The 27912-nt window shown below is 47.6% G+C and overlaps 11 protein-coding genes across 11 annotated transcripts; 6 read left to right on the top strand and 5 right to left on the bottom strand.

The window, feature by feature from the left end:
• Positions 1–1455: 1455 nt before the first annotated feature.
• Positions 1456–4111, top strand: CHT2_1 (Chitinase 2; the record flags this gene model as incomplete). The annotated part of the gene is made up of 3 exons (XM_049251044.1): positions 1456–1560; positions 1620–2055; positions 2112–4111. 3 exons carry the CDS (start codon positions 1456–1458, stop codon positions 4109–4111), a joined length of 2541 nt encoding a protein of 846 aa, XP_049109894.1.
• A 550-nt stretch (positions 4112–4661) lies between these two features.
• On the top strand, positions 4662–4995 carry LOZ57_001963 (uncharacterized protein; the record flags this gene model as incomplete). Its single annotated transcript, XM_049251045.1, has 2 exons — positions 4662–4691; positions 4732–4995. The coding sequence occupies 2 exons, from the start codon at positions 4662–4664 to the stop codon at positions 4993–4995; spliced, it is 294 nt and encodes a 97-aa protein (XP_049109895.1).
• Positions 4996–6109: 1114 nt separating this feature from the next.
• Positions 6110–7816, bottom strand: GPI2 (glycosylphosphatidylinositol anchor biosynthesis; the record flags this gene model as incomplete). Its single annotated transcript, XM_049251046.1, has 2 exons — positions 6110–7323; positions 7411–7816. 2 exons carry the CDS (start codon positions 7814–7816, stop codon positions 6110–6112), a joined length of 1620 nt encoding a protein of 539 aa, XP_049109896.1.
• A 414-nt stretch (positions 7817–8230) lies between these two features.
• On the bottom strand, positions 8231–9316 carry LOZ57_001965 (uncharacterized protein; the record flags this gene model as incomplete). The annotated part of the gene is made up of 1 exon (XM_049251047.1): positions 8231–9316. The coding sequence occupies one exon, from the start codon at positions 9314–9316 to the stop codon at positions 8231–8233; it is 1086 nt and encodes a 361-aa protein (XP_049109897.1).
• Positions 9317–12136: 2820 nt separating this feature from the next.
• On the bottom strand, positions 12137–13963 carry LOZ57_001966 (uncharacterized protein; the record flags this gene model as incomplete). Its single annotated transcript, XM_049251048.1, has 3 exons — positions 12137–12963; positions 13019–13301; positions 13433–13963. The coding sequence occupies 3 exons, from the start codon at positions 13961–13963 to the stop codon at positions 12137–12139; spliced, it is 1641 nt and encodes a 546-aa protein (XP_049109898.1).
• A 958-nt stretch (positions 13964–14921) lies between these two features.
• On the top strand, positions 14922–16787 carry LOZ57_001967 (uncharacterized protein; the record flags this gene model as incomplete). The annotated part of the gene is made up of 3 exons (XM_049251049.1): positions 14922–14996; positions 15050–15349; positions 15405–16787. The coding sequence occupies 3 exons, from the start codon at positions 14922–14924 to the stop codon at positions 16785–16787; spliced, it is 1758 nt and encodes a 585-aa protein (XP_049109899.1).
• A 1456-nt stretch (positions 16788–18243) lies between these two features.
• LOZ57_001968 (uncharacterized protein) lies at positions 18244–20426 on the top strand (the record flags this gene model as incomplete). Its single annotated transcript, XM_049251050.1, has 8 exons — positions 18244–18557; positions 18617–18674; positions 18727–18862; positions 18928–19368; positions 19433–19584; positions 19633–19826; positions 19885–20033; positions 20095–20426. The coding sequence occupies 8 exons, from the start codon at positions 18244–18246 to the stop codon at positions 20424–20426; spliced, it is 1776 nt and encodes a 591-aa protein (XP_049109900.1).
• Positions 20427–20892: 466 nt separating this feature from the next.
• On the bottom strand, positions 20893–21618 carry LOZ57_001969 (uncharacterized protein; the record flags this gene model as incomplete). Its single annotated transcript, XM_049251051.1, has 1 exon — positions 20893–21618. One exon carries the CDS (start codon positions 21616–21618, stop codon positions 20893–20895), a length of 726 nt encoding a protein of 241 aa, XP_049109901.1.
• A 612-nt stretch (positions 21619–22230) lies between these two features.
• PHO5 (acid phosphatase pho5) lies at positions 22231–24114 on the top strand (the record flags this gene model as incomplete). Its single annotated transcript, XM_049251052.1, has 3 exons — positions 22231–22760; positions 22819–23318; positions 23378–24114. 3 exons carry the CDS (start codon positions 22231–22233, stop codon positions 24112–24114), a joined length of 1767 nt encoding a protein of 588 aa, XP_049109902.1.
• A 618-nt stretch (positions 24115–24732) lies between these two features.
• LOZ57_001971 (uncharacterized protein) lies at positions 24733–25978 on the top strand (the record flags this gene model as incomplete). Its single annotated transcript, XM_049251053.1, has 3 exons — positions 24733–25457; positions 25509–25594; positions 25659–25978. The coding sequence occupies 3 exons, from the start codon at positions 24733–24735 to the stop codon at positions 25976–25978; spliced, it is 1131 nt and encodes a 376-aa protein (XP_049109903.1).
• Positions 25979–26262: 284 nt separating this feature from the next.
• CAB2 (Phosphopantothenate--cysteine ligase cab2) lies at positions 26263–27531 on the bottom strand (the record flags this gene model as incomplete). Its single annotated transcript, XM_049251054.1, has 1 exon — positions 26263–27531. One exon carries the CDS (start codon positions 27529–27531, stop codon positions 26263–26265), a length of 1269 nt encoding a protein of 422 aa, XP_049109904.1.
• Between the last annotated feature and the right edge of the window lie 381 nt (positions 27532–27912).

Consider the following 27912-nt stretch of genomic DNA (forward strand, 5'->3'; position numbering starts at 1 on the left):
CCTGGGAATTAATTGATAACCTATCTAATAGTTTGTAGGAGTAGTAGAATATTCTGTAGTCTGTAGTCATCTAGCTAGTGGGATAGTAATGAACGAAAGGTTTTAATCTGTACCTAATCTGCCAATTATTCCCCTTTATGTTAGAGGATGGCTGGTATTAAGGAATGTTGTATGATAGAATCAGAGAAAAAGAATTAATTATTCTGTGGAGTGTACACACTCTGATAGCTGACAGCTGTCTCTTCGGGATTACCGGGCTCCGGCGTGCAGGATCTCTCAGGCGGGACGAACTCTCGCACTGTCCAATGAGAAGGGGCGGGCTCGGGCATGGCGCGCGTTGTTTTCGCACCGCCGCCAAGCCGCATGTTAATCAAAACAACAGCCAGTCTAGAACTACTTAGACAACCAGAATGCCGATATTTGGCCTCATGTGTCTGCCCTTGGTATCATGCCATCTCCGCGGGTCTTTGTGTTGGTTCTCGACTCTGCCAGCCGCTATTCTGCCTCTTACCTGCAATGACACCCCTGTTTGAACTGTGTTGGAGCCGCACTCGCCGAATCTGAATGCGCAAGCCCCCCTCCCGGAATTCTGTCATCTGAGAGGCCCATATGCTGGTCGCACTCCAAGGATGGCCTAGCTTGCTTTCCACGCCCAACATTCGGGCGCCTCTTCTGACTGGCTTCAGTGCCAGGGCGCCCCGCGGTTACGAAGTTGATATCCCGCATCTAGCTACTACTATCCGTATTTCACCCCCAAGTTTTGGCGATTTCCAGAAAAATGAATTCTGTGTTGCGCATCTTCGATATTCCTATGCAAAAGGCAATAAAACAGCTTCTATTAACTGAGATGTAGGCCTTGCTTCTAGACCCCCCGAGCCAACCAGGCCTTGCTCCGTCGCCAATGCTTGTCTCTTTTCTTTTCGAGAAGAATATAGTGCCAAAAATACGAATTTATCCTGCACATACGTCCCTGAGATTAGAGCCTTAGATATCGGCAGCGGCCACGGCTGACTGGGGTGTGAAATTAACTGCGCTCCGGAGTTTCATTCCGTCTTTTAGCTGGCTAGTTTCTCTGCTCACAAACCATCGATTCCAGACCACTCTATCAGTACCCCTGAAAAATTGCTCGCTGGTATGGCCGGGTAGTATCCGATACCATGTGGTTCTTGTGGTGCTGAGCAACGGCGGATTGGCTCTAAGGCCATTATGACTTCGTGCTTCCTTTTTTATCCCCGTCTCTCCCACTCTCTTCGTCTTTTTTTTTTTCGTTCCTCACGGCTGATCAAAGGAATTCCCCTCCCTTCTTTCGTTTCTCCTAGCCATCGTGCTGCAAGCCTTTTGGTTTGCGTCCCTTCTCTGAGCGTGATTTAGGCCTTTCCCTCGTTTTTTTAGCCCTAAATCTTCATTATCGTCGTGTACTTAATACATATACTTCCATCTTCAGTCTTTTCAAAAATGGGCCCAGCTAATATATTTACAGCAGCCGTTGCTGCATTCTCTCTCTTCATTTCATCTTTAGCTTATAATCCCAGCTCTAGGAGTAATTTGGTCGTCTACTGGGTATTATTCGGTTGTCTAAACCTTCTCTAATCGTTAATGAGCTGACGCTTTTTAAATAGGGCCAAGGAGTCGGTCAGAATCGCCTGAGCTACTTTTGTGAAAAAACCGATTACGATATAATTGTAGTCGGCTTTATCAATGTTTTTCCTGACCAAGGGCCAGGAGGTTGGCCGGGCAGTAACTTTGGAAACCAGTGTGCTGATACGTATTATTATACGGAAGATAACAAGAAGACTAAGCTCCTGAATGGCTGCTATCAAATAATGGAAGACCTTCCCAAATGCAAGGCACTTGGAAAGACTATACTTTTGTCTTTGGGTGGTGGTGCTGTTAATGATTTCTACCAGATTGAGAGCGAGAAATCTGCTGTTAACTTTGCAGATTTTCTCTGGGGTGCATTCGGGCCTGTGAAACCAGACTGGAAAGGCCCTCGGCCTTTTGGGAACACTGCAGTGGATGGGTTTGATTTCGACATCGAAAAGGGCTCGAGTTATGGTAAGTTTTACTCGCCCTGCCACTGCCCTGCTTGAATACTATGCTGACGAACGTAGGATATTCCGTCATGGTCAAGCGCTTCCGATATCATTTTGCACAGGATTCCCAAAAGAAGTACTATATTTCAGCAGCTCCACAGTGTATTATGCCGGATGCACACCTTGGAAACGCCATGTCAAATTCAGAATTTGACTTTATTTTCGTCCAATTCTATAATAACCGCCCCTGCTCTTTAAAACAATGGGTCACAAGTTCTAGCTCAGTAACATACACCATTGACCACTGGGTTCAAAACATTCTCCAAAGCGGTAACCCGTCAGCTAAACTCTTTATTGGACTTCCGGCCTCCAAGCAGGCGAGTGCGCATGACGACTATCTGACCTCGCAAGAAGTCAATAAGGTAATGAGTACTTATATGGTGAAATATCCTAAAACAATCGGCGGCATAATGCTGTGGGAAGCAACCGAATCAGAGAAAAACAAAATTGAAAATGTTCCCTATGCTGAGACGATAAAGAAGATCATGCTTGACTGTGACCCTATCCGACCAACTAGCACTGTCACGAGCTTGACTGTCACCTCTACGACAAAGATGTCAACGAGCTCTACCACCCAAGCTTCGTCTACATTAGAAAGCTCGTCTGCCCAACTGCCTACTTCAAGTGTGACCACGGAGACATCTACGTCACCGAGCGTTTCTTCCAGCTCTGCTTCAGAAACTACGTCTACCGAGATTACGAAGACTCCATCCAGCACTGGCCCTACGAGCCCATCATGGACTGTGACCAAGGCTTCCTCTAGCTCCGTGGCATCTTCAAGTGAACCTGCATCCAGCAAAACAATGTCAACCGCCTCAGATTCTCTGTCCATACCTGCCACACTCACAACAAGTGCTTCTGAGTCGATGACAGCGTCAACGATATCTACATCTAGTGAAATGACTTTTAGTACTAAGTCTCAATCCGCATCGTCCTCAGCTATAACGGAACGGCCATCAACTTCGGCGATGACCCCAACAAGCTCGTCTGTCTCTTCCACGAGACAGTCATCAAGTTCAGGAACAAGTTCAACGAGGTCTGCATCCAGCGAGGCTACACTAAGCACACACTCTCAGTCTGCTTCAACCACTGCTATCACTGGACAACCGTCTGGCTCTGTCACTCGCTCTGTCAGCTCGATTTCAATGGAACACTCTAGCACAAACGATGCTACCTCCGGACAACCATCATCAACCCAGAGTGTGAGTGACACCAATACTTCAACGGTTGGTATGCCTTCTTCTGTTCCGACCATTACTCGCCAACCAACTCGTGGTTCTACTTCCCCATCCGGTAGCAGTAGTAGCAGCCATATTACAACTTCCAGACCAGACATCCCTACACGTTCTGAAAGTATTCCTGTCCCCTCGGGCACTGACACTGCGGACCCAACAAATACGACTACGCCTCCAAGCCTTTCTGTAACACGCTTGCCCTCCTCTCCTGTGACCAAGGATCACACAACACTCACAACAATCATCACTAAGTCCTATGTCACCATCTGTCCTACAGGCTTCACGACTGTCACCGCGACGTACACAACAACATACTGCCCAGATACAGTAACGCCTCGGCCCACGCAAGCGCCAACACCAGGGGCTCCACTCCCTTTACCTGACGGCTGGACAACAATTATCACTGAATGCCAACAGTGCGCAGCAACGCCAACAACCGTCACACTCACGGTGCCTATGAAGTCCGCGACGCTGCCGGCGCCTACAGAAAAGCGACCAGTTGTCACCGTCATTCCTATCAAGGACTCTAAGCCAAGTGTACCGGAACAATTAACGACTCTTTCTCCTTCTAGGCCTGCCGTTACTCAAAAGCCAGATGGCATGAGCCCTGGACATGTCAGTGGGTCGGCTCCTGTAGGCTCAGACGTAAAGGCTAGGCCAACTGGAGGGCATACTCCAACTCTATTTGAAGGCGGCGCGATGAGCACTAGATCGACGGGTGCAACGGTGAAAGCCATGATTATGCTTCTTCTGATTGGGTATGCCGCGCTTTTCCTAGTGTAAAAATATCGAGGATCAAGTCTGGTGATGTGTGACTCGTGTTTGGCCAGCAATATTATACAATGATGTAACATGTGTATACTATACCTGTTTTTGTGGCCTGTTTCCCCCGTCTAGTCTCCCGGTAAAATCTGTATGTATGTATGATAGGTGGTAATGGACATAATATGCCACTGAAGCAGACTAAGTTGCGTCTCATTAATGTGCAATTAGGGTGGAGGGGAATTTTTAAAAGTAACATGATGATAAGATCAATTGTGTTTCTTTTGCCAATATACAAGTTGTTCTTAAGGGAGGTGAGTCCTCAAAATTAAGGCGTGAATCCCGAAACAATTGTTTCAAGAGTGTGATGGAGCAGTATTAGCAGGATTTTCACGGGAAAAAGTAGGATAGACTCGGAAATATTGCTATACGTCAGTCTTTGATGCCAGACTTTGTAGATATATGATGACCAGCAGTTCGATGTTGAACCGGTTTACCTGGTCACTCAGATTGGGCACAATACTTCTCCTTAATACATTGTCGCCACACCGCAGGTCAAATAGCCATTCTAATGCTGTGGTCTACTCAAGATGGGGAAATGGTAAGTCTTGGAAAGTTCTGCGCTTAAATGGCCCTTGTAGGCAGTGATAATTGGAACGATGCTGGTTGTGGCTGGAGTTCGAGTTACACCAGTTGGTATGAGCGGGGTTGGACGGGAAATCAATGGCGGAGATGAAGTAGACATTTTTGCGGGTGGTGGCGGGGGCGGGGACGCAGGCGGAGTAGGGGATGAATGCGATGAAGATGAAGTAGATGTCTTTGGTGGCGGTGGAGGTGGGAATGCAGGAGGAGGGGACGAGCGAGGCGGAGGTGAGGCAGATGAGCGGGAACTCCAGTCATTTTGAGAGAAGACTGTGAAGGCTTAACTCGTGTTTCTCCTCCATGTTGAGTCGACCTTAGTATGATATATTCTAGCGGCGTGACGGTGACGGTGACTGTTATGGTTATAGCTTTGCTTCAAACTGCAGTCCCGACTTTACCTTCACTCCCAACTGAAGTCCCATTGCTTATCGGCCCAGCAGCAGTTAGGAAGGCGGAAGAAATAACGACCAGAAATAAAAACATCATGTTAACATAAAAGAGACGTACATTGATATGTATATGGGCTGCTGAAGCTAGTCTGAGACAGACTAGCAGTCAATAATAAAATAATACAAGCAGGCTTTGGGAAGCTGGGTGGCCCAAAGTAGCAGATTAACAGAGGAGGGTAAGAGATACGGCAGAGGATCTAGCGATGGCCATTATATAGGTCTCAAAATCTGATACGCCTAGGTTGGAATTTTTTTTGTTGCTGGCGAAGCCGTTTTCGCTAAACGCCTGAAATCAGGGCAGGCATGCATCAGTATCGTTAACATATTGAGCTGTTAGAACAGGGTTTTAAGAAAGGAGCTGTCTGGTGTTGGAAGCTTCAGATGAAAGACGTTAAAAACTTTATTTCATTTCATGATTCTGGTCCCCCAAGAACTATTATAATCAGAATTTAGTGGAGGCAGCATAGATACTCGTTTCCGACCCCATGTTAGTGGTAACACCATTATAGCGCGGTTGCAAAAGCTTAGGGCATCATAAATCGATAGCCGCCGTTTTATCGAGATATTTTTCCACCTCGCAGCCTATGATCGACTCGATTGGAGCTTCCGGACTCATTTTTTTGGTTCTATTTATTTATTTATTTCGGTTTTCCTTTTGCTCGTAGCTAAGGCAAGAGCAGTCAAGTGCTGGGCGGAGGTGGTATTCAAAAAAAGAACTTAAGACTAGACTGGCGTTTAAAAAGGACGCAGTTGAAGCTGTTTCATCGATTTTCACCAGCACCGTTGTTGTAAATCATAAGTAAAGTCAAGAAATAATGGTGATGGCCGATTTCGAGAAACACAGCTTCTAAGGTTTTGAAATGGACGAAAAGCAAAGAGCATTATTCAGGACTAGGCTGTACGATGTCCAGAAAAGACAGACACTTATTCAATCCCAGTGTCTTCTGCGTAGGATAGGCTTGGCTTGATCCCACGGCCCAGTAACAACGTTTTTATACTTCTGTAGGCCAATCAACCACCAACTACAACCACCCATAACTAACGCCGTCAAGGGGGCGCCGAATAATATCCCTAGAGCTCCGCCCTTATATCCGCCTTTCAAAGTAACGCCCACTGCAGCTGCCGCGGATATTACCAGAGTAATTGTAAGGGTGATATGTCCACGCCAGGATATTGTACGAAGGTGACGGCGAAAGATTGGAAAGAGGCCAAAAACCTCGATTGAAAACAGAGTCAAGCTAAACACGTGGGTTGCAGACTCAAGCCTTGATGCAAGTACGGTAGATGCCATTAAAGCAGCATTAGTAGAAAGCGAAGCTGGAAACCTGGCAGCTACTGCTCCTGCACCAGCGTTGTTACCTTGCTGGGGAGTTTCTCTGACGCTGCTGCCGCTACCGTAGTCGAAAAAGAACACATTGATTATCATAAGCCAGCAAGACATGGCCCAAATTGAGTCACTTGTGGTGGACTTCGTTAGCGATTTGAGAATGGGCGAAAGGCCTTGAAGGGCGCAAAATATTAGCAGCGCAGATTTTGCTGTGATTAGCCGCTGGCTGCCGCGAGATGGACGATATGGGGCTGGAAAGGGTTTCAAATATAGTTTTGCCACACTATTGGATAAAGTGGCACGAAGGCTTGGTGGATACACTGGCAGGTTTGAGTCAACAGGGGAAATCACAGCATCAGGAGAGGGCACTGAATAGATCGAGGTTGCGGAGGTGTCGTCAGAGTGTACGCTTGATATAGTACTCTGTCGACTTGGTGGGCTTCCCACGTTCGACATATTCAACGATAATCCAAGGCCATCAGCAGGCTCCTTGATCAGCAATCCACTATTAGAACCATCGTGAGCGGAGGAGAGATCAGGGCATTCTTCGGCAGCGAGATGGATGTTTCCCTCCCAGTAATCCCAAAGTCCCCAGCAGAATATCGTACAAAGAGTAGCCCAACTGGCAACCGAGACTGGGCTAACGCGCTCTTGGAAAATGACAGTGAAGCAGCAGATATATATAACGACAGAGCATACATGTTGCACAATCACCGTGAAGTCAGCAACGAGCGGCCAGAAATCGTAAGGTCGTAACCTCGGATTTCTTTGTAAGTGATCGAGGAACGTTTCCGTGTCTGTATAGTTATCTGGATCTGAAAAACCTCAGCCGCGTTGGCGATTGATGTTAGTGTATCTTGATAACGTGAAGATATACGATCTGAAAACGTTTCCAGGCTTACAGGACTGCTTGACCCAGAGGAGTTTTTTCCATTGTCGTTTCCTTCTTCTAGAGCGTCCACGGTCACTACGCGCTCCGGCACCACTTTTAGATTGTATCCTAGGCACCGCGGGAGGCGGCCTTAGTGCTGCTACTGCCGCGGGTGTTGTCACGACCCGATTAAGGAGATCGGGGTTGGCTGCATGGTTTCCTGCTGTAGTAAGCGGCCGCAGCCGTGGCAGAGTATGAGCAAAGTATGCATCTTCCGGAGCGAGGCGACTTGGGTCTAGCGCAGGCCGTAATGGTTGCCGTGGTCTTAATCCTGCTCGGTTTGGATGGGTGTCAACTGGGACCGGAGGTGGGACAGGTGTGGCAGAGGATGGAGGGCGAGAAGTTGGGGTAGTAGATTTGGGAGGCGAACTAGCCATGAGAGGCTAGGTATGGCCACTATCTATACATTTCTGATGAGTTCGAGGATGTCGACAGCAGAAATCCGCTGAAAGACATAGAATGCGGAGGAGATCTGATGTTGTGAGCTGTTTGGATGATGATCGTAAGGAGAAACGGTAGAGGCTCTGATGACTAAGCTGGAATTAACCTCCAGTGATACAGCTTCAGGAGCAGGAGAATTGATGAGCATCAACTGCCTGATTGTGTATGTCCTCTACTCCGTACTGATCTTGGATACGCTGACTTTGGTATTGGCTTTTTCGACGTATTTCATTATCGTTAAGTAAGCCTGAGAGCTTCAACCTACTAGTTAACTAGCTAACAACAGAGTGCTTGAGAATCCAGAGCTTTGCTTCCTCCTCGCTTCGAGCTTTTCGAGATTTGAACCCGCATCATTTCGGGCCTGCCTTAAGAGTTGAGGTGAAAGTTCCTCCAAGCGATTCCCAGTCAGTGACGGATGGACCCCATCGGCCATTGTACCATTTGTGGTACATAGCATTATTGGTGCCCAGGCCGAAGATGTCAAGTCGCCCTCTGCCCCAGGACACTGCGGTTGGAGCACTGTTGAAAACGCCACCTAAAGCTTCCCAACCGCCCCATTGTGAGCCATCCCACCATTTATGATACATCTGGTTGTCTGTTCCAATGCCAAAGATATCCAACCGGTTTTGGTACCATGAGACAACCGCAGGAGGGCTAGTCAATACCCCACCGAGGTTCTCCCAGCCTGTTTGAGATGGTCCCCATCTGGAACCATCCCACCACTTGTGATAGAGGGCGTTGTCCGTTCCGAGACCAAAGATGTCGAGACGATTGGCACTCCAGGCCACGGCGACTGGCTGGCTGTTGAAGACTCCGCCGAGAGCTTCCCAGTTAGTTACTGAAGGTCCCCATCTTGAACCATCCCACCATTTATGATACATCTGATTATCAGTTCCAAGGCCAAAGATATCGATTCTGTTCGGTCCCCAAGATACGGCACTTGGGGGGCTGCTGAACACCCCACCAAGGTGCTCCCATCCTGTTTGAGATGGCCCCCAACGAGAACCATCCCACCACTTGTGGTACATCTGGTTGTTTGACCCAAGGCCAAAAATATCCAGTCGATTCTCGGCCCAGGCGACAGCAGATGGGCGTGAGCTGAAGACACCTCCCAAGTGCTCATAATCTGTTGTGGATGGACCCCAGGCGGACCCGTTCCAGTACTTGTGGTACATCTGATTGTTGGTACCTAGCCCAAAAATATCGATCCGGTTAGGTCCCCAGGAGACGGCCTCTGGTTGACTGCTGAAGGTGCCTCCAAGGTATTCCCAATCATTCTGGGACGGCCCCCACTGTCTCTGATACCATTTATGGTACAAGGCATTGTTGCTTCCCAGGCCAAAAACATCGAGACGCCCAGACGACCACGTAACAGCAGTTGACGCAATATTGTGTAGAAGCTGAAGAGCTTCGGGGGTGCTGGCGGCGATACGCATGATTGAAAACCAGAACCTCCGGTTCTCAACTCTAGTAGCTTGGTTAGCACTCCCCGCAAATCAATTGACCGTGATTTTCTATGCACTTACTGCTTGTGCGGAAAGATAAGCAAACTTGCTGTTTTTTGGGGTTATAGCGCGAAGGAGGCAATGGCCATTTTTATATTCATTTTCCAAGACTGCCAAACCTCATCAACGACGGAGGCAATCCGCCGCGGAAAACGATTATCATCGTTTTCCTTCGGGCAACCCCTCTTTGGTCTACTTTTCGGGGCCAAACGTATCACGATGTAACATGACTGACCACTATACGAAGTGAAGTGTACAGCGAAACCCCAGCTCCCCAACGCTGAGACCTTTTAAAAGTGCCAGAACACGTCAGGAACAGAAGGTTCTCCAGGGAGGTGGCGTTCGGCTTTTTGTGCCAAGTCCGAAGACACATATCTTAAAGTAGTACTCCGTATTGAGTGCTATATTCTTTTATGCTGATTTCGCCTCCAGACACTTATTATTACACTACTCCCTTCAAATTGCAACTCTGAACTCGTGAAGACTTTCCTTCTTCTCACGACGCCAAGATATTTGGTTGATCTACCTTGCAGAAATGCTTGTCTTCAATAAGCTAGGGTATCCATGCGGGGATCGAGACCCCCTTCCCATTTGGCAAAGTATTAATTATTATTAGCTGAAGCAAGAACCCGTTCAAAGAACTAGAACTGTTCCATATCCTTCCATGCTCATTTTTACTGCTTTCTGTATTGAGTACCGCCCATGGACATACGTATGGCAAGCTGTCAATTATTGAGGTGAGATGCCACGCTATATTGAACACAACTTTGTTCTTAACGACCACCCGGCTAGTTTACGTTTCCCAGCACCCTGACTTCCGAGAACCTGGATGAGCGGGTTCTTTGAATAGGTCGGCCCAGGCTATAGATACTGGGGTATCCCATGAACTACCGACAGCGTGAAGTATACCGCGGTTTTATATGGATCGCCTGGTGTTGGATCGAGAGTTTCCGCCTGCTTGATGAATAATCTTCTATCAAGTTTACAGCTCTATAATAATAATGGCTAATAGCAAACATTTTCTTGGCCATTTATATGAAGTTGATTGCGCCATCAATTTCCGTCGTGAGCTGTTCTGAAACATCTTGCATGTTTAATACGAACTATACCTCGTGTTTCCATATGTTTCCTGCGAAAGTGGAGTAGTAGTAAGTAATTAGCCGACTCGCCATGATCTGATTCTTGGAGCACCCGTCTTTGCACTATGCGCTTATTAGTTCTAGTTTCAAAATGTTTCTTCATCAAAGATTCTTATAGAGAGGAGAGGGTGAAAACTTACGGTATGTTTAACACACTGTACATCAGAAGTCATTTTCAAGCTAAAAAGGAATATAGATCATACTACAGAGTAAAGGGAATGGCGTTCTTTCAAATCGTGTACTACCAAACTTTCACAGGGCCCCATGAGTGATATAAAGATGCCGGAAGAATAATGCACCACCTATCGTATGATGCGAAACTACTAATGAAGACCAGGGAGGGATGCCCTAGGTCACGGCATTTAATACCCGGTACCCATGCCGTCATGAACATCTGGGTAAACTTTCTTCAGGAGTATTAAGCGAGGTTATATATGCAGTGTATGTACTACTCCGTACTCCGTACATTGGAATCATTATTTCTGCTGTTTTTTGAGCTTGAGGTATCCAGGGGCATAGTCATGGAAGATAACAAATGGCAAGATGCGGGGTATCGTGGACTTACCCTGAGCAGTTAAAGTGTCTCATAAGCACCTCTCTACGATCCCTCATATATGGAAAAATATGAGTCGAAATATCCAGGATGAACCTTATGCCTGGAGACGCTCTTGATCTTCACGTCAGTGCCAAGTTTGGAAATCCCCGTGTTTCTCCGCCTTTCGGAATGCAAGGAGTCTTAATGATCATCAAGGTAGGAAGTGTGGTTTTTTGGCAACATGAACGGGGTACCAGCCATGCAAATTTCCTATTCAACAAGGAATGTCGATCATCAAGGGCCATTTAGGGAACAGTGCTTTCTCCTAGCTTTCAGTGATTGACTTTGATTGGTCCTATAGCTTACTTGGTAAGGTAGTTATATAAATAATAATGCATGTCACTGAGGGGAATTAATCATTTACTCACTCAAGCTTTGCTGAAAACTATGTGCATACTATGCGTGTTTTGCTTTTTGGATAAACGTGCCGGGTGTTTGCATGAAGCAGGGCAATGTTCTGTGCATCCCTTGCCAGCCATGATGCGCTGTGATTGAATCATGCCTTGGCTGACCTGTCAGCTGCCGAAGCCGTCGGCATTTTAGGATGGGCGCATATGATGTTTCTCTCATCAGCGACGATAGGATAAATTACGCGGTTCGGTGCAACCTCGGTCTTCCGTGCATACATTATTGATACAGATGCTTTTTTTCGTCGATTGTGAAGTACGTATACTCCGTACTCCGTATACTCCGTACATATGTACGCTATGTTACATGAGTGACGTGGGCTTCAGACCATCGGCGACGGATCATATGGTAGGGAGTATATGCAGACGCTATGCGGTAGATCCTGTTAAACCAAACGTAGAGCCCAGCCAGCAATACAAAGTCCCAACTTGGGAAAGTGACATGATATGAAAATAGGAGAAGAAATGGGAGGAAACGACAATCTATGCTTCGAGGAATGGCACATGAACATAAACTGGAAGAATTTAGTAGAAATCCCTAGCAATCAAGAAAATATGCACGCCAAATGGATGTCAGGAATCATACATAGAGTGAAATTAAAAGGGTGCGTCAGGTGGGTGGTAGTTCAGCCTCCTTTGCCGTATTTCGCAACTCATCTCGGTACGATGCGAATCGTGCAGCGACAGCATTCTCTATGCTCCGTCGTCGGCCCCAATCCTGGGGTTGCCGCTTTAGAAACGCGCCAACAGCACCAAGATATCCCTCATGTCGAAGGAAATAAGCTTGTTTCTCTCCCTTGGACCAAAACCGGATAGCATACGACAGTGTATTCATAGTCTGGCGATGTCCTCGAATGAATGAGCCTCCAAAATAGATGTGTTTGATCTGGTGTTTTTCTGATTGCAGATAGGCAATCTGTCCAATATTGTTACTAATGGCGAAAAGTAGACTCCGACTGATATCCTCGCGGCGAAATTGTGTGATATCTCGTTCCGACTCCGAATCGCTTTGACAAAGCCCTTCACCATCTTCGGCACTTCGTTCCGCAAGACGCTTCATTTTGAACACTTTCCCAAAGGTACTAGCAATAGTAGAAGCCTTTAAGCCGATTTTAGAATAGTCTGTTCCGTATATATCACCAACCAGCATGTCTACGCCGCTATTGTCTCCTCTCTCAGCCATAGCTAGCATTTCATCAAAAGTCCGGGCGCCCGTCAAAAGAGACATCAGGCCCCAGAAAGTACCACCACCAAGTGATGTTCCTCCAACTCGCTCAAACCGCCTGGGCGCGGAGACTTTAACCATTGATACTCCGGACCCAATATTCACGAGGAGGTACGGATATACGTCTGCTTTGGCTTCGACAAATTCCATGGGCGATGTGTCGTTATAAGTAAATACCTCGTTCGGGATTTCTGTTATAAAAAAGTCCAGGCCTGGATGACCATCAGCTTCAGGGGAACACGGAAATTGATGTTACGGCAACCGTACCAATTATTAGGCATTCCATTTCATCTTCTCTAGTAATATCCACACCGAGTTCCTCTTTCAAGTGGTCGTAGTACTTGTATGCGCCGCCTCCGGTGGCCATGATACAAAGAGGGCCAGGCGCGGAGCCATTGAGCTTCTTGTGATTTTCTTTCAGTTGTTTTAAAAACGCGATGCATAAATCAATGCGCTCCGTCTCGAAGTTTAGGAAGTTGAGTCTTCCACCGTCGGCGGACGAGCCGAGCTCGGGGGAAAAATACACGAGCTTCGCAAGGGATCCTCCGATCTAAGGAGAGAAACGAGATTAGCACCGCGCCCTGCGGCCAATACAAGTAAAATTGGACATCAGATTTACAGCATTCTTGTCTCGCCGGGCGCCTAAGCCCTACGGGTGAGACAGAGCGGAAGGAGACTCACATCGACGGCGACATGGCTGACGACATCGGTATGATGGGGCAGCCGGATATCCTTGTGCTCGTAGTGAATGCCGTCAGGGCCATCGAACGGAGCGCCATTCGGGCCATTCTGGGCGGCAGGCTGCTCGTCGACAATGAACGCACCTTTTACATTGATTTTCACGGACCCCGGATGTAACATTGCTTCGTGCAGCCGCTGGACATCTTCGTGGAACGGCCGGTGAGACTTTGGGCGGGAGGGATCCATGTCCGCAGCTGGTCTCGTCGACGAAGCCATGAGAGACCCTTCATTGGTACCGGGTGCTGTGCTGGACTCTGCTGGCTTCGCTGTCCGACGGCGTTGACGGCTCTTGGGTGGAAAATTCTCCCGCTCATCGGCTAGCTGCTGGGGCTCGCCGTGCCCACGCTTACGGCGTATATCTCCTTCTGGCCGGCAACTCCATCTCACGACCGCATCGGCCGAGGAAGAAGGCCGCAGCTGGCGAGCGAGACGGCGAGAACGCGCGCTTTGACCGAGGAATGCGTCGCCCATGCCGGCTGGCGACAGCGCTCGACCTGCCTTTGATATTCCCGGATCCTTCTCTGACGTCTGCGTTGATCCTTCCGCAAGACAGCGCCTGCTGCTTCCTTGCAGCTCTATTGCGCCTGCCCAGGTTGTCAGCAAACAACGTCGGCCGTCTTCTGCGGCCGCCAGCCTGGATGGATGTCGTCGATTAAGGATTACTTAGGCGGCTGGCCAATGGTTCTGTTGCCCTCAAGCAGCTGAGCTATAGAGTCTTCTACACTGCGAGATCTGTTGCCAAAACCGGTCCCTCGTGTATTGCAATGCATGCTATAGTTTTGTTTCTTTTCCTACATGCTGTCTGTGCGAATATTGTTTTCAAGCATGCCGGTTTGGCATGTAGTCTCCATCTCCCAACAAGCTGTATGCGTGGGCAAGTCTGTTCTCCCTGTGGATAGTGAGTCTCGTCTTCCTCTTCTTTTATGCAGCACTGTGTAACGATAATCACTGTATTGCAGCTGTGAATCCGGTCGACTTCGTATCCAACACAATTCATCCTCTGTGCATGTGAATAGTGCAAGGCAATTGCTCCTCGATACTGTTCCTGGTGAATTTAACACACCTTTGGATGGTAGATATAACATTTCGTCCGGAGGGAGCGATTCTCTTAATCTTAGCAAGTTCGTATTTTTGACTTATCCTTATAAGGCAACTTGCAAGATTTCATTGAGTGAATTTTGAAATCTTTTCATCGAAATTCAATTATGAACGGGACCACTGATATGAATACTTGGTGTTAGTAGGGAAGAGTCTCCGAAAATCGCGTCTCTACAAAATGACACTTGTATAGATGCTGTTTTGGCTATCAATCCTATAGAGAATAGCCCGACAATAAGTGGCGCTCGCCGTGCTGATGAGCCTATGTTGGTTCCTGCATTTCCAACTGCCCCAGCGGACAGTAGTGACAACATACCATGGACCACAGAGAATGGATTATGTGGCTCGACCCATGGAAATTCAGTCTGTGGGGATTGGCCAAAAGGAGGATGTTGTTCGCCGTTTGGTGTGAGTGTTCCGACAGCATTCTCCATGCTGTTTAATCTAATGACCTATTAGTTTTGCGGTAATTCAACCTCACATTGCGGTTATGGTTGCCAGTCTGGCCCATGCCTCGAAGAGTCTCTTCTTAAACTGCCTCGTCTTTCATGGTTTTCTGCCCAGCGAATATCAGGAACTTTCAGAATTGTTGGTCGATCCGGTGTCCCACCAATGATTGCAGCCCTCGCGCTCAATGGTCGAGTGATCTTCGCTGATAAAGTCGAAAACTACACTGAGATAACATTTGAAGATGGCAGATACGCTTATTCTACGGAGTACGACCCCATGACCGATACATTAGTTTCGCTTAGGTACAAGGTTGGTGGATTCCCTATCGAAACGTGCTGATGAATTTACTGAATTTTTTGTTTAGACAAATGCATTTTGCAGTGGTGGCACTTTTTTAGCTGATGGTCGTATACTCTCTGTTGGGGGTAATGGGCCTTTAAAGTGGTTGGACCCAACAGTAGACGATGGCTTCCGTGGAATTCGATATTTGGACCGCAGATTTGATGATGACAGACTCGATGGTGCATATTGGTATGAGCCAGGTTACACTCTGTCAACACCTAGATGGTACCCTAGCACACAAACACTTGAAGACGGACGAATCTTTGTCGCCTCTGGTAGCTTGAATGGCGATGATCCAAGTGTCGCGGAAAATAATAACCCAACGTACGAGCTCCTTGATAGAGACGGATCTCCCTATGGTGATAGTATTGAGCTGTCGATTCTCGAGAGAAATCAGCCCTATTATATGTACCCATTTCTACATTTGTTAAGGGATGGTACTCTGTTTATTTTTGTTTCCAAATCGGCGGAGATTTTTGATGTTGATTCTGGAATTACTGTCAAAACATTACCGGATCTTCCTGGCGACTACCGTACTTATCCTAACTCGGGGGGCAGTGTCCTCCTGCCACTTCGCAGCTCAAACGGCTGGGAGCCTGAAGTCATGATTTGTGGTGGCGGCGCTTTCCAATCTCTTGATAGTCCAACAGACCCGAGCTGTGGGCGGATCCGGCCTTTGTCTGATAATGCTAAGTGGAAAATGGAAGCCATGCCTGGTGGCCGAATCATGGGTGAGGGGATACTGCTCCCTGATGGGAGAGTACTCTGGATCAACGGCTGTAGCACTGGTGCTCAAGGATATGGCGTTGCAAAGGACCCCATCCTCACACCTTGGATTTATCGACCTCGAGCTCCCTTAAAAAACCGGTGGGCCATCGGAGGAAGCAGTACAATACCACGAATGTACCACTCCGTAGCTCTGCTCTTGCTTGATGGTACGGTGTTAGTCGCAGGCTCCAATCCGATCGAGCAACCCCTCCTGGTCACAAATCCCGATGTTCCCGAGCTTGCTTTTCCCACCGAGTTTCGAGTCGAAATCTACACACCTCATTATTTAATGGGTGGAAACGCTGACAGAAGACCTCAAAAAGTATCTCTTTCAAAACGATATCTTGTGGCAGACAGCAGTACATTTACATTGAAATTTGTGGCCGACGGCGAAAACAAGAAACTTGATATTGTTCTTTATCATGGAGGGTATGTCACTCACAGCGTTCACATGGGGCACAGAATGCTGTATCTTGACCATCAAGGGTGGAAGCCTTTCAAACGAAAACAAAAAATTACGGTAACCATGCCCCCCAGCTCCAGAATTGCGCCTCCTGGCCCGTATGTGATCTATGTGGTTGTTGACGGCATTCCGAGTGTAGGACAATTTGTGATGGTGCAGAATGGAGATGAATAACTATGTCCAATATTTCACAGCGAAAACACCGACATAATCCATGAAGTTGCATGTATATTTTAGAGTCCACTAATAATATCCATACATATTTGCTCAAAACTATGCACGGAGCACCAAGTATATTTGCCGAATCCCCACACATATTCCCACCAGTGCCTGAGAAAAACGTTGTCTTATATGGCATATTGCGGGCGTTAGTTATATAGTTTACAGAGTAATACTATCATATGAGAGCGCGCGACGCGGTTAACTACTGCAACTACTCCGTAGCCAGTCCATACTGTTGGACGACCCAGCCACTTGACTAAAAAGGTGACCACCTTATTGGATATAGGCTTAGTCTTCCCGCGAAGGCATTTTTCCCACACATACGGAGTAGTTAGTTACAGTAGTTAGTTACTCCTTATCCCGTAGGAATTCTTGGCACTTGGAGAACTTTGAATTTTTTTGACATCACGAGCTTTCTGTTTTCTACAAAGTACTCCTACCAAGTACGGACTATTTGAATATTAACCAGACCGGCACATTTTGAGACATGAGAGACCCTGTTAAATATTGATGCCATCCGCACAGTAAATAGGTAGTTAATCAGTCTTCATTGCACGGCAGCCAAGACCTTTGAAAAGGTTGATTCAAGGACAACAGGACAACAAAACTCACCCTTCATATTTGGCAGACATGCGGCTCAGGAGGGGTCTATACTGCTGCCGTGACCCAAATGTTCCTTTCAAATAACTCCATGTTTGGAGTGGCTTCTTTGATACCTTCGTGTCTTATCTCTCCTGATGGGTAGTGGGCGATTACCGTGCATTCAGGAGACTCCAAAGGCGGACATGCCTTAGACTGAAAGAATGTCTTGAGGGTGTCTCAGTGTGCTTTTCATTCTTTTATACGGACAGAACATACTGCGGCTCCGCCTATCATGTGCTTTGAGAATGCTGACTACGGAGCTTCCCAATTAGGTAAACACAAAGTCACACGTCGTCAACATTGCCTCTTGTTTTCTTCCCTTTTTTTTCTCTTCCTTTACTGTATCCTTCTTCAACCGCCATCTGCTGGACCTGACTTGCAGTTCTCTACTGCAAGGCATTCCATTACTTTAGCTGAACGGCTTCTGCTGAGTTTCATAGTAAGCTATATCCTTTTTAAAATGTTACAATTCATATGATTCAAGTGCATTTAATATGGGCTCTGCTATTCTTTTTGTTGAATTTTTGATGTAATGTGTGCATTGGTGCCTTTTCTAGCTATCTAGACCTTGGCCTTCTGACCATTCACTCTCCTCCATACATGTACTGTCTATTCCGATATATTGGACTGTTCTTCGACTTCCTGTTCGCCAATGCTTAAGATATCTCCGTTCATTTTGCCTACTATCTTTTGCTGTGCTAGTATTTACTAACTTCTACATTTTGATCTCCTAGACTATTACTACAAGCTTACCAGGCTAAGCTAGATGGCGTCCACTAACACAGATATCGAGATGAAGGACCAGGTCGAAGTGCCCGCAGCTACTGGTATCATGGACGCTGAGGCAGCCGCTCTAGCCCGCGAAAAAGGGTGGGCTGAACCTCAGCGTTATGATTATGCCGCCTACACCACTCAACCTGGTGACCCGTCATCTGATGTGAACGATTCTCAATGGGCATCCAATGCTGTCAAGTACGAATGGAAGGATGAATATGGCGATGTTGGGCCGCGAAACGAAGAACTCGAACAAATACTGTTTCGCGACGAGTATACTAATCGTGCTGGTTGCTTTTTCAAAAAGTATATATGCGTAGTTTTTCTATCTTCCTGGGTATCAGTATCTAACCTAGAGCTCTTAGTCTTCGTGATATTAAGGTGACTGCTGAGACAACACACCAGCCAGATCCTATTAAGAGCGTGAGCGTCCCATTAACATATTCATTGGCAATTTGAGGGCTAATGTGTCTAGTTTGATGATGCTGGACTTCACCCAGTTTTGCTTGAAAATGTGAAAATGTGTGGCTATGAGGTCCCCACGCCAGTTCAGGCCTATGCAATTCCGGCAGTGCTGACTGGATATGATCTGATATCTGTTGCACAAACTGGTAAGGGCGATAAGTACACATTTTCATAGGGGCCAGGAAGGTTTTCTAATACAGTGCTTTCTTAGGTTCTGGCAAAACAGCCGCATTTTTGATTCCGGTCCTCTCCAAGTTAATGGGGAAGGCAAAGAAGCTTGCAGCTGCTCGCCCAGATCTGAGCAATGGATTTAATGAAAGTGTTGATTCCGTTCGTGCGGAACCTTTGGTTCTGATCGTTGCTCCAACACGAGAGTTAGCAACCCAAATTTTTGATGAAGCTCGCCGACTCTGTTACCGTTCTATGCTTCGTCCTTGCGTTATTTACGGTGGAGCGCCAACTCGTGAGCAGCGGATTGATTTGCATAAAGGCTGCGATATCCTCATTGGAACTCCAGGAAGAATCTTGGATTTTATGAGCAAACCACATCTACTGTCACTCAACAGGGTGAAATACACTATCATTGACGAAGCGGATGAGCTGCTTCATTCTGACTGGGAGACCGAATTTACTAAATTAATGTCTGGAGGCGGTGAGTCATATACCTATATTTTTACTTGGTAAAGTTAGGCTATTGTATGTTAATGCAGGTCCAGATATTAACGAGGATGCGGACCATCGGTACATGATGTTTTCTGCAACATTCAACAAATCGTGCCGTCAGCTTGCCCGACGGTATCTTTCTACTGACCACGTTCGCATTCGTGTCGGCCGTGCGGGCTCATCTCACTTAAATGTAACCCAGCAGGTACGTTGTTCTGTTCTTGTTTGTGTTAGTATTCTAATAAACTTAAAGGTCATATACACCGAGGATGATAAGAAAAAGAAAGCGTTGTACGACTTGATTTTGTCTATGCCACCATCTCGGACTCTGGTTTTTGTCAACAATAAACAGCAGGCAGATTTACTGGACGACTATTTATTCAATCTGGCGTTGCCAAGTACTTCCATTCACTCTGATCGCACCCAGCGTGAGCGTGAGGATGCAATGTATGCCCTTATCTTCTAAATGCTAGCCCAAGTTATTCGCTAATAAAAGTAACAATAGCCGTGCGTTCAGAACCGGGGTGTGTCCAATTATGGTCGCAACCGGAGTTTCTGCCCGCGGACTGGATATCCGTAATGTTATGCACGTAATCAACTTCGATTTACCAAGTGTTGATCATGGTGGTATCGATGAGTATATTCATCGTATTGGTGAGTCTGCAAACTGTACATTGAACCATGACGTACATTTTCCTGATGGTCTGTTTCCTAGGACGGACCGCAAGAATTGGGAACGAAGGTCTCGCAACTTCGTTCTATAGCGAAGATCGAAACTCTGCCATTGCTACTGACCTAGTGAAAATTCTTATTGAATGCAAACAAACCGTGCCCGATTTCCTCGAATCTTATGTGCCGGTCAATGGAGAACTGGAGTGGAATGATGATACTGACGGAGAGGGGGATGATACGGAACCCGCAGGTGAAGCTTGGGGGGAGGGTGCCCAGGCTGTCGATGGATGGGGCGATACTACTGCACCCGCTGCAGAGCCAGCACCGGCAGCAGCAGCAGCAGCTTGGAATCCCCAGGCCGTTGCCTCTTGGTAATCAATACTTCCTTCTCAACTTCGACCTTTTCCGCTAGTGATGTGGCGATTTGTTCTATGGCTGGTCTGGCCTTCTGCAGAGTTTTTTCAAGAGGCAAAAGTTAAGAATAGTTTGGAGAGCCGTCTGGTGGTTGAATCGCGGGCAGTACTTTTAGTCTGCTTCAAGGTTCGTTACTCCTAACTTGGTGGGCGAATTAATCTTTTCGGTATTTCAGTTATGCCATTGCTTTGAAGACACTCTGTAATGATAGGGTGAAAACCAGTCTACTACCTCAAATTGCTTGAATTAAGGCACTGCAAAGATTTCGCGAGAGTTTGAGATACTTTGTCAATATGATTTGGACGTTCTTGAGGTTTAGTAAATAGGTCTAGGTATGTAGTTATGTAGCCTAGTCATAAATGAAATGTTGTCAAAAAGAACAAAAAATCGCTTGACATAGTGGTTTCATGCTTGAAAATATAATGTCCTATGAAACTGTTCCTTGTTTCTTCAGCCTCTGGCGCTTGAGAAACTCCAACCTTGCCCTGGCCCACTTTTCCCTTTTCTCAAAGGGCCGGTTAAATAGGTTCGGTAACAAGCGTAGCGAGTTTGCATGAAAATTGTCGAATAGAATATCAGCACCTCTAGCGGTTTTGGCAAGAAGCGCTTCTTCCAGAAGATTGGTCCCAACGCCCTTTTGGCGATATCGCCGGCCCACGGTCCAAGCGCGGATCAGAACAGCTTTGTCTTCAGAGGAAGGGCGTATCGGCAAGGGGAATCGAAGTAAGATTGTGCCAATTATGTCGTCGCCATATTTGGTGACGAGGAAGACATCTTCATGCCCTCGGGTGATTGATTGAGAAGAGTCTTCAGTCTCAGTTTCCAGCCATTTCCAGGTGCCAACTCGTGCAGCTTCTTCCAAATAGCCACTCGTCATCCACTGCACGAAGACCAGGAAGATCATCAAGCATCCTGCCCCCGTGGTGCCAAAGAAAGCAAGATCTCCCAGTGAGCCCCCTTGGTACGTGTACTGTCCAACAAGAGAGATTAAAAGTATCACCGCGGCAACGCTCACCGGGTGCGTAATCAACGATTTGGCAGCGATTTGGCGCTGCTGGGCCACACTGTCAGCAATGAGACGGAGCGCAGCGACCCTGTCGGCCTGCGAGACAGCGCGATACGTGACGAGCGGTGGGAGCACGGCGGAATCCATGGCGACAGCAGCAGTAACAAGGCAGACTGACAGCGGTGATGCAGGCGTTGAGGCTGACAGGCCGTGTTGGGCAACGGAAGACACGTGCCGGGCGAGCCGGAAGCGGTAACAGCGAGCGTGCTCGACTGCCTTTTTCGAGCGGGAAGGGACGCAGAATTCGCAATTAAGCTCCTGCCAAGCCGGAGGGGTGCGTGCGCCAAGCAGCCAGTTCAAGCCTGTGCAGCCAGTCACAATGGCCACGTGGGTGTGTTGCGCGTGCTAAGTGGTGGGAAGCGCAAGGCTTGGCATCAATCCAATCAGAACCAAGCTTTAGACAAGACTTTTCCAAGACAGGAAACAGCCAGGGAACGTGCTTGGCCACCAGCGCAGGATAGGAAGAGCACGCGAGAAACGCCGCCGCAAAACCGCCGCCGAAACGACGCGAGCGAACAGGGGCCGGTGGGCGAGAGCCAGGGCCCGAAGGCGAGTCTGCTCCGTATAAAAGGTCCGCCCGTCGCCCCACCGCTCGCTGGGTTTCCCTGACTTGATCCACGTCCCGGGCGAGACTGTCAAGCACCTCTTCTCTACCTTTCACCCCTCGATCCGGTTGTACTGGTCGTTCACTGCCTGCGGATGGCAACACAGACCTCTGGCGGCAATGCCGCTTTCAAGAACTTTCACAACCAGTTCGCCCACATCCAGGACCCCAACGAGCGCCGCCGCCTCGCACTGGCTGAGATCGACAAGGCACCCTTCGGCTGGTACCATGTCCGCGCCGTCGTTGTTGCTGGAATAGGCTTCTTCACTGATGCCTATGATATCTTTGCCATCAACTTAGCTAGTGCTATGTTGGGTGTTGTCTTCTGGCTCGACGCAAAAGACAAGCCCGGCAAAATCCCTTCAAGTGCAGACACTGCCATCAAGGTCGCCACCTCTGGTGGTACTGTAATCGGCCAGATAGGCTTCGGCTGGCTTGCTGATGTTGTTGGGCGAAAAAAGATGTACGGCCTTGAGTTGATGATTATTATCTTTGCAACTCTGGCACAGGCATTGTCATCCGATTCCCCTAGTATGTCCATTGTTGGCCTCTTGATCTTCTGGCGAGTCATAATGGGAATTGGAATCGGGGGCGACTATCCCCTTTCTTCAATCATTACTTCTGAGTCAGTGCTGTTCCGTTATATAAAATATCGGCTTTTGTTGCTTACCAGTATCGTCTAGGTTCGCGACCACGAAATGGCGAGGCGCGATGATGGGTGCCGTCTTTGCCATGCAGGGAATTGGCCAGTTCGCAGCGGCCATGATTGCGTTGATTGTTACCTCTGGCTTCAAGGAGTCTTTAAAAACAGCATCCAAAGAAAGTCAGTGCTCTGGTGCTTGCCAGGTTGCCGTGGATAAAATGTGGCGGGTCGTAATTGGATTCGGCGCCGTTCCAGGCTGTATTGCTTTGTACTATCGTTTAACCATTCCAGAAACTCCGCGATATACCTTCGACGTTCAGCAAGATGTTATTAAGGCCTCTGAAGATACGAAAGCCTATATGCAAGGTAAAGCAGAAGGCAATCCGGATGAGATCCAGCGTGTTGCTACATTGGAGCAAAGCCGCAAGGATCTTGAGGTGCCAAAAGCAAGCTGGTCAGATTGCTGGGCTCATTATAGACAGTGGAAGCATGGAAAGGTTCTTCTTGGAACTGCAGCGTCTTGGTTCTTCCTTGACGTCGGTAGGCGCCCCTTTATCACTGGTTGTTTCAGCAGAAAGCTGATATATCTTCCTCGCTAGCTTTCTATGGGCTTGGACTGAACAATTCAATTGTTCTTTCTGCGATTGGCTATACTGGAGGCAACAACATGTACGAAATCATGTTCAACACTGCCGTGGGAAATTTGATCTTGGTTTGCGCGGGCGCAATCCCAGGATACTGGGTGACCGTCTTTACCGTAGACACCCTTGGCCGGAAGCCTATTCAAATCATGGGCTTTACAATGCTCACGATCCTATTCATCATTATTGGTTTCGCGTACGACAAACTCCTTCACTCACACAACGGCCTTCTTGCGTTATATGTGCTCGCCCAATTCTTCTTCAATTTCGGCCCTAACGCGACGACATTCATTGTTCCGGGAGAATGCTTCCCAACACGATACAGATCCACGTCCCACGGCCTCAGCGCTGCGTCCGGCAAAGTCGGAGCCATTATCGCGCAGTGTGTGTTTGGGCCTCTTGTTTCCCGCGGCGCGAAGCCGGGATCTTCAGAAAAACCCTTTCTCAAGCACGTGATGCAAATCTTTGCGTTGTTCATGCTGTGCGGGCTCTTGACTTCATTCCTCATCCCAGAAACCAAAAGGAAAACATTGGAAGAGCTGGCTGGGGAAGTTCCTGGAACACCTAACTACGACCCTGTCATGGCCGGCCATACCCAAAGGCCGCGAGCTCCGGCCGCTGAAAAAGGCAAAACTGCCTCCGAGCCTGCTTCCCCCGAACTTGACCCGAAGGATAAGCATTCGACTGCCGTTTAATATCCTGATAGCATTTCGTTTCAACTGACTTTCTTTAATCGACAATTTGTCCGATTCTGTCAACGAGTTATCATGTATCTTTGGTGCTTAGCCAATTGCTAAATCCCTGCTTTATATCCCCTTGTTAGCAGATGGAAAGTATATTTTTTGAGCAAATACTATATACAGTACGAAGTATTCTAGATTGAGTGAATGATCTGTCTTAATTGCTGGAATATGATAAAGATGACTTTTCCATCTCTTTTCCCCAAGACTCGATGTTGACGCGTACAGAGACACGGAAAGGCAACTCTAGAGCCGTTCCTTCTCTTGCTGCTCGTTGCCAGTCTGGACAGCTTCTATTTCCAATCGTCGCTGCAATGGGAAGGGGCGATGCCTGGGTTGTTATGTTTTTTCCATTTTCGCTCCCGTCCTGTTTGGTCTCCATCAGCGAGTATAGATATCGACCAACCGTTTAGTTATCTGTTCCAATTGCGATCTTAATTGCATCTTCAACTATTCCTGGAGTTATCCAAATCCTCGGAAATGCTTTCTACTTACTCTACAGGCCTTATATGGGCCAGTACCCTATGCCTTTCTCTCTTCAGTGCCGGTACGCTAGCCGCACCTCCACGGGTAATGGCTGGCCCCTTTGTTATTGATACGTTTGAAACTCCTGGGTCAAATAATATTGGCGCATGGGCCGGGGCAGATGAAGGCATGCCGGCTGAATATGGTCCGGGTTATTTGATACTCTCTCCGACAGACGCAGACATGAACTTTCACACCAAAGTTTCGCCTACCTGCCTAGACTTAAGCCATCATGCGGAAATGTATCTGCATATTTCTTTCTCTGGGACCGATAAGTTCTCTATCTCGCTTACCCAGAACAATGAAGACTGTGATCCATTGAAGGCTCCTTATCCTGAGACATGGGACTCTTTGGAGGCATCGCGTTACTCGACAGGAGAGAATATCTATATCCCCATCAACCACTTCAACATTGATCTCACGCGAGCAAACTCCATCGCGTTCCATGGATTTTATACACAAGAATCCGTGACCTTGTACACGGTTGAGATTATTCAAAGCGTTCCTGAAAAATTTGAAGTCCCGAGGAAACTTCCCAGTGGGCTTATGACTCTAAAATGCAAAAGGCCAAATTCTTTTGCTTTTGGTATCGATGATGGCCGTCCTGACTTCGCAAAAGAGGTGATGCAAATTTTAGAAGAAGAAAATATCAAGGTCACTTTCTTTACAGTCGGAAATGGGCTCTTAGATCCGACCGCCAACTTCACGGCGATGTACCATGAGATGCTTTGGCGTGGCCATCAGGTAGCATTACATACCTTCTCTCATCCCAAGTGAGTGTATCGAGTCAACAGATGAGTATTTGACCTAACCGCCCGATTTAGGATGGAGGGACTCGCCACAACGGAGGAAATTGATCGAGAAATAATTGACAACATTAGAGTGATGCGAGATCAGTTGGGGATTGAAAGTAAGTATTCCATTAAATTATGTTTATTATTAGGGGGTAGCCAGGTCTGACAGGATTTGGATAGGCAGATATTTCCGGCCACCATTTGGCGTTGTTGGCGCGAGGACTAGGCAGCGCCTGGCGACGTATATTGAGGATCCATACATTGTTAATTGGAGTGTCGATATTGAAGATTGGCTTTGGGCAGGTTCGAAGACTCCAGAGAAGCAGCTTGAAGCTTTTAAGCGAGATCTCCAAAAAGGAGGTGACATTGCGGTGATGCATTTCTTGCATCGTTCAACAGTGGATTATTTCAGAGCCGTTTTCCGATTAGTAAAGGAAAGTGGCAGGCAGATCATGCGAGTCGATCAATGCATGAATGATCCAAATGCACCTCCGCTGTAAAATATTTTTAACGTCAAGATTGACTGGGTGGGCAGTATCCAGCTCTGACCGATCGTTTGGAAGCCCAACATGTACATATGTACATGCACACTACTATAATTAAAAATGGACACATAACTATGTCTTACAAACAAACCCATTTGAATAATCAAGGAATATGAAAAAGAGATTAACCAGTCCATTCTGGAGTAGTTACATGTAAGGCTCAATTTGTTGTTGTTAAAACAAAGCAAATTTAGCATACTTGACATATGCATATTTAAATATATGCACGCAAATTGTGTCTATTTCACTTCACTGTTGCGTAACCTTGCTCTTTCGATCATTACAAAATGCATCTTCTTCAGTTCTGGGATGATGATACTCTCGATTTCGATGTCCTTGGTGAGATGCTCATCCGTCCGCGTGGCTGCAGCTGCCGCTGACGACAGTAAGTGACCTTCTAGCCCCGCACTCATTCCCGGCAAAGCTCCACTAACACTCCGTCTGGGCCTAGGGATTCGGATCCACCGCTCTTGGAGGCTTCCATCAGGCTTCCGGCTAACGAAAACAACCTCCCATTTTCGATTGGATAAGAGATTACCAATGACGAGATGATGAGAGTAGCGCTTGAGTGCCTGTTCAGATTTTAGGACCAGGAGAGTAGGGTCGGTTTCGAGTTTGAAGCTGACGATCATTGAACCTTCTGGCGCCCAGCCGCTGACCAGACGTTGGAGGAACTTTGGGACGGGGTCGAGATCGACGATAAGCTTCTTGTGTTGTTTTGGAACGGCGTCGGAGTCGTTGAAGCCAGTGTAGATGTCGTCTGGAGGTATAGCGGAGGTGGAGTCGGGTCCGGTGCATTGTTGAGCAGGAATGGGAATTTCATTCGAAGATTGAATCTTGTGCTCCGCCATTCTATCGCGAGGAATAAAAAAGTCGGATACTGCAGCGGCAAGGTAGAAAAGGGCATTGGCACCGAGCGGTTTCATAAGATTCGCTATTGAGCGGAGTTCATACAAATACTCAGTGATCGTGGTGAAGGGCAATAGGAGGAGAAGATTGTTATCTTTGGCAAATCGATATTGTCGGAGAACTTGACGCATCTCATCTTGGTATTCCGGGCGGACAATGATGGGCCCATGCTGAGAATTCTTTTCGCCAGCTGTCGGTGATATCTTCGAAGGGGCCGGTTCCCCTTGAGCTTCATCCATGAAATCCAGGAAACAGTTGGTCGAGTGGCTATAATGTCGTGAATAGGGGAGCAAGCTAAACTGTCGATGTAGAAATATCACAGCATAGCCCGCTTGCAGGAAATATTCGGCTGACGTAGCGCCACGAGTTCCGGCGGAAAAGTTGTCTATAAACCTAACCGTCTGCGTCTCAAGAGGCACTGTGGTTCCGCCAGAGGTGACCAAAACCACGCGCCGATTTGCCTCCACATGTTTATTTATAAACGCCCGCGCAATGGAAATATGGGTTTGGAGATGAGCGGGAGGTGGGTTCGTTTTGAAGTAATGCGATTCCATCTCATCGGCGCTCATGTTCGCGGTGGGTACGGACGTGGCGGCCATTGTAAGTAGAGTAATGCGTTGAGAAGTCCACCACGAAGTTTATAGTATCCACGAGAAAGCGAGCGACAGTTAGTTGGTTCGACGGCGTACAACGGCGTATTAGAGGACGAGTTGTGTGTTCGATTAAGCGATCCGTCCTTTGGCCGTCAAAGACCAGAATGAAGTGATACGGGTTAAAAACGCTACGTTTTAGCGAATTAGAGTCTGCCAGATGCGCGTCGCCAATACAGTATCGATAGACTCGCGGGGATATTTATGGCGGGGATGAATTGACGCAGGACCAGATACTACTTTGTAGATTGTATCATTGGCGGGGCAGCTCGGAGATCGGATGATGGGCCGGTGTGCGCCGAAATTGAGAGAGCGGCGAGGCGAATGGCA

This window comes from Ophidiomyces ophidiicola (assembly GCF_022830035.1).
Source record: "Ophidiomyces ophidiicola strain CBS 122913 chromosome Unknown scaffold_5, whole genome shotgun sequence".
NCBI lineage: Eukaryota > Fungi > Ascomycota > Eurotiomycetes > Onygenales > Onygenaceae > Ophidiomyces > Ophidiomyces ophidiicola.